A 5,145-nucleotide genomic window follows, 5' to 3' on the forward strand; every position below is an offset into this window, starting at 1 on the left:
CATATGATAAAAGCCACTATCACAATGACATGTGTTCAGTTGTCTGAGGAAATAATCTGTTCACCTACTGTGTGAAGAGTAAACTTACTCTTACAGTTTGTCCCGGAAGCTGTCAGGAGAGGATGAGCAAACCATGCTGTTCTGGGCAGAGGTTTTGATGCGTTTAGCATTTATCATAATTGTTAGGATCAGTGTAGAATTATTGTATAATGAAATTGATTTTGCACAACAGTTTCCTTTTAAAGACCTACTAAATCAGTAGGATGCTTCTGGATACTTGTGCTCTACACAAGTCTCACTAATGAGACTAGGGCACATAAATTGAATCATACTTTATCAGAACCAATGTATTACCTGTCAACCCAGAATGATGCTACATTGAAAACCAGAGGCATATTTCTTCACTGGGAGGAATGGAAATTTGTAGGCACTGTTGACCTTTGGCTCTGGCATGCTTAGGAATCTCAAACAGAGTCAAGGAAATGCCTTTAGCTTGGGAAGCTACTATTCTCCTGAATCTCTAATAATCTCAGGTTATTTACGTTTCTGTATCTAGTTTCTCACATTGTTCTCATCAACACCATTATGGTGTCAATATTTTTTTCTCACTATTAAACTCACTTTCTTTGATTTCCAACTCACAGTAGTGTTTACAGTATTACCTGGATTCATTCTACTCCATTACTTCTTACAGGGTTTTCTTAAAGGCATACTTGGCTATACATACATTGGCTATAAATACAGATTGTTAGGGTTTCTGTGGTATAAGAATATGGAATCATAAAACAATGCCTGGCTTCAATCTGTATTTGCAGCACTTTGTAATCACTTCACAGCCCCTAACATCTTCTTACCAGGGGCTCGAGAATGCAAATGATCATGAAAAGTGACTCATCTTTAAATGAAAAAAAACCAAACAACCAAACCCTCTTATCTTCTAGTTTTATAGGAACAGTATAACAGTATGGTAAGAACTCCTTATATAAGCATTTTATAAGATATCGATAAACACAATAATTTTTCCTAAATCATGGGGAAGAACTATTGGCAGGATGGATATGTGACCATTAGGAAGCTACAGCGTCTCTAATTGGTGCAGAGAGCAAAAGAGAGTTGCTGACTTGCTGTTTTTTAACAGGAAACATTTCTTGCTTAACCAGACTACTACTTTTATTTATTTACAGTGCAGTTTTAGCAGCATACCATCCTCTAGGTAAAGGGCTCTAGTACAGATGCAGTTAAACTGATATAAACATCCTTTTGCTTGTACAGTTCATTTCTTTTTGAGAAACACTATAAATCCTATTGCCAAGATGCTCTCAAAAGTAGATAAGGATTATATATTAAGATTTTGTTGGTCTACCTGTATTACCAAAAATCTCTAATGTAAATCTGTCCTGTATCTGAGGATACAGACTATGTGAAACAATAACAAACTACTTAATGTATTGCCAAAATAAAAGTAAGCCTAAAGAAAACCATGTATACAGAATTCTATTATTCCAATGCAGTTTCTTAATTTGAAGGTTTATGCAAACTAATCAGCTTGCTGTCAGGTTGATACTACAATTAAGACTGTGTCAGTAGTTCCATTATAACAAAATTTTGTGGTGTTTTTTGCTGAGATGGAAATGCCTGCCTTGCACTGAGAATTTTTATATGAGCCTTGTCAGCCTTCTGGAAATGAAAAATGAAGCTGAGAATTTAATAGAACTCACACTGTGTACTTTTTTCAAATGTCACTTTTTTTTTCTATCTGCTGTATTCTGTCCACATCAAAGGTGATGAGCTTTACAGAGGGAAGCTTCAGAACTGCATTTTGTCTTATGAACTGGCTACATCAGGCACCAATGAAGTGCTAAAGGTATGAAACCTCATTTCTTGCAGCTTGGGTAGGCAAAAAGATAAATTGGAAGGGTTTTGAAGCAAGAAGGTATTATTATGGCATTATAAAGCCAGATATGCAGCAATACAGCCATGACAATTTATGTCCTCTAAATATCTGGTCCATATGCTCTAACTATTACAGTTTCAAAGGGATTATACTTCTGGGAAATCTCATGGTGGATCTCCCAGTGCCACATAAATAGGGTAAAAAGGCACAGGCTAATAAGTAAGCGCTCAGAAAAAGGGTCATGGCAAAACTATTTTTAATGGTTCTGAGTTAGTTTTCTTCTATAGATCATTTCAAACTATAAAGCACTGTTGAGTTTTATCTGGGAAAGTCCAATCCCTGGCACTTTGGTCTCAGCTTAAGCTAGGTGGTGGGCAAGGCACAGTGGTCACAGAAAAGTGAAGGATGTGTGAGAGGAATCCTCAGTGCTTCAGAGACATGTATGTCCTTATTCTGCATGAAATACAGAGGTTTTTAGCGAAACCTTTAATTAAGGCAACTTGCTGATTAACCATTTAAAAAATCCTAACAGCAACAACCCAGTAGCAATGCCAAGACTTTTTGCTTTAAGTGAGGCTCTGACAGTTTATAGCTTGACCTCCTGTTTCAAGTGATTTATAAAAATGAGCTGAAACTGAGCAGAACAAAGTAGTGTCTAAGCTACTTATCTTTAGTTTATAAACTCCTGACTCCTTTGGGCTTGCAACGGTGCTTTTAATGTTGGGTAGGGTTTGTTGGGGTTTTTTTGAAGGAGATTTTTCTGCCACTTGTAATCTTTAAAATGTAGGAAAATTCTAACATTTAACTCATGAGCACCATGTCTTGCTGCTGTCACATTGGATGAAAATATTTCCAACAGTGCCTCTGTTAGAATGACACAAGCATCTTGAAGCACCAGATTGGTAAAACACCTTTCAGGGAACAGATCCAACACAGACAGCCTCTGAGCTGGATCAGCTCCCTTTTCATTTAAATTTGACCTAAATAGCTGAACGCTCAAAAGGAGCATACTCTAGAGAGATTATAGCAAAATTAAATTGGAGTAAGACTGAGTGGATTTTAAAACAAAACTTCTCTGATGGGAAAACACAAGCCTGAGCTAAACTGAATATAGCCTCAAGACAGTCTGAACCTCTGAGATGCCCCACAGTGACTCCAACCTTCCTATAGCTCCAGTGCTGATTTCCCTTCATCCCGTGACAGTCATACAGTGTGACAGGGCTACTGTGCGAAATGGCGTCGAAGCAGAACTTCCTGGTGTGAAGTGGTTCTCCAGGGCGGATGTCTTCTCTCCAACCAAAAGTGAAGAGCTAGAAAAACAATCAGGCAATATAATGATATATTACTAGTGAAAAACGTTTAAAACCACACACAAAGCTTGATGCATATTTCCTTACTCTGCACATACCAGCTGCTGGTTAAACAAGATCCTGACTGTGTATGATTCAGTGATGCCAACTGCCTTAATTAAAGTGCATCAGTGGTGATGTGGAATATAATCCAGGAAGGCACAATCCCTATGGCAGGAAAGAATAAAACCTCTGGTAACATAGTAGTGTGGTGGGGAAAGGGGATATGCTGTATGAAAGCCTTTAGTTACCCCAGTTAAAGCAGCACTCATATTCACTAGGACTACAGCTACCCAGAACTCAGAAAGCCGCTGCTAGTGCTGTTCCTATAGCTCTCATTTGAGTCTGAAGAAGGTACCTAGAGAGATCTTTCCATCACAGCATCTTTCCCATGCTTAGTGAACAGTTTCCTTCTGTTTATGTGGGACACTGTTAGCATATCCTCTTTAGAGTGTCCCTTTACCCTCCACACTACATACACTAAATGATCTTCAACTTTCTGCTGTGAAACATGTAAGCTACAGGCAGCTTGCTAAAGCCCTTTTCTGCCTGAAAGGAATCGTGGAGGCTCACAGTTAATAGAGGAATCCTTCTCAATTAGACACCAGCTGTCTTAAATGAAGCTGTGACACTGCAGTCTTTCAATCATCAGATGAAGACGACAGGGCTGACAGCACCTAAAAGATGCAGAGTGCGTTTTCCTTTCCCATGGACCAATCCTAGCAGGAAACAGGTTGCAGGTTGTAAATTACTACCTAGAAGCTCTGCTGAAAGCTGTGAGGTTTTTTTTTTTTAAGTTAATTTCTTTTTCTCTCTTTAAATGAGCAAACTTTGCTAGTGGAAACTGCTTAGCTGTGATGGTTGAAGCAGAACTGCACGCAGACTCATTGTCCAGAGAAGCAGCTTCCCATGCTGTGCTCAGACTGCTTCCAGCACTGCTGCTACCTCATCTCGGGGTTCTTTCGGTCCTCACTTAGCACCCTGCTCCCTGCCATGTGTACATTCCTTAATAAAACCAGTATCTACAAATCCAAACCAAAGCTCAATGCCATGTGAGTCTGATCCTGAATACTTCTGTTCTAGTTCCCAGGTTCCCTTTCATTCTGATAGCTATCTGCTCTTTGTGGTCTTCCTAAAAGATCCATCTTCTAAAATGCTGCATCTTCAATGCTATATCATCCTCCAAATACCACATTTGAGAGGTGTTACTGGCTCCCTTGGCCTGCAGGCACAAAATAAAAGCACATATCTGAACATTTGCCATTTTTGCTGTGTCTCTTATCATAAGCCCTTGTTTTCTCTGTTAGCTGCTGTCGCTCCCTGTTTACTCCTGTATTACAGGTTTTCTAGACAGTATTTTCTTAATCTGCCTCTGTGTCCTGCTTATTTCTTCTTTCTCCTGGAATGCATTTTACATTTATCTGCAGTAAAATGCAGTGGACAGCTTTAACTTAGTTTTTAAAGCAATTTCTACTTTTCAAAAGGTTAAGTGTTTTTCCACTTTTCTTCATGTTTCTTGGAAGCAGCACCATGGACTTCCTACAAAGATAACTTATTCCACAAGCAAAGACAGAAGTAAGATTTGGTACAGAAAAAAAGCTACGCTGCTGTTTCTTTAGAGAAACAGAAGCCTGAGATAATTTTCCTTTAAGGAAAAACCTACAAAACCCATTTTCTTTCTCTTACCTTTTACCTTTCTACAGCCAAGTAATAAACCTGGAGTTCAAAGTGATGAATAACAAATACCTAGAGGAATGGAGTGGAACAGCGGTTCTGCGATATTCTTGCTCTCATCACTATTACAAGACAGAGATCGTTTTGCAGGACCTTCCTCATCTTTCCCAGTGAATGGCTCTCCACATTTCTCATTCTGTGCATGGCTGGTGAACTGAGAGGCCAATT

At 39.0% G+C, this 5,145-nt stretch overlaps 1 protein-coding gene across 1 annotated transcript in view; it reads right to left on the reverse strand.

Moving 5' to 3' along the window:
• The window catches only part of LOC104545425 (polypeptide N-acetylgalactosaminyltransferase-like 6), a 32,276-nt gene that overhangs the window by 2,505 nt on the left and 24,626 nt on the right, over nucleotides 1-5,145 (reverse strand). The window contains exon 4 of the mRNA XM_010190566.1: nucleotides 3,055-3,204. Within this exon, the coding sequence (XP_010188868.1) occupies nucleotides 3,055-3,204 (150 nt within the window). The remainder of the gene's footprint in view (nucleotides 1-3,054; nucleotides 3,205-5,145) is intronic.

The sequence above is a fragment of the Mesitornis unicolor genome, unplaced genomic scaffold, assembly GCF_000695765.1.
Source record: "Mesitornis unicolor isolate BGI_N332 unplaced genomic scaffold, ASM69576v1 scaffold28198, whole genome shotgun sequence".
Lineage (NCBI taxonomy): Eukaryota > Metazoa > Chordata > Aves > Mesitornithiformes > Mesitornithidae > Mesitornis > Mesitornis unicolor.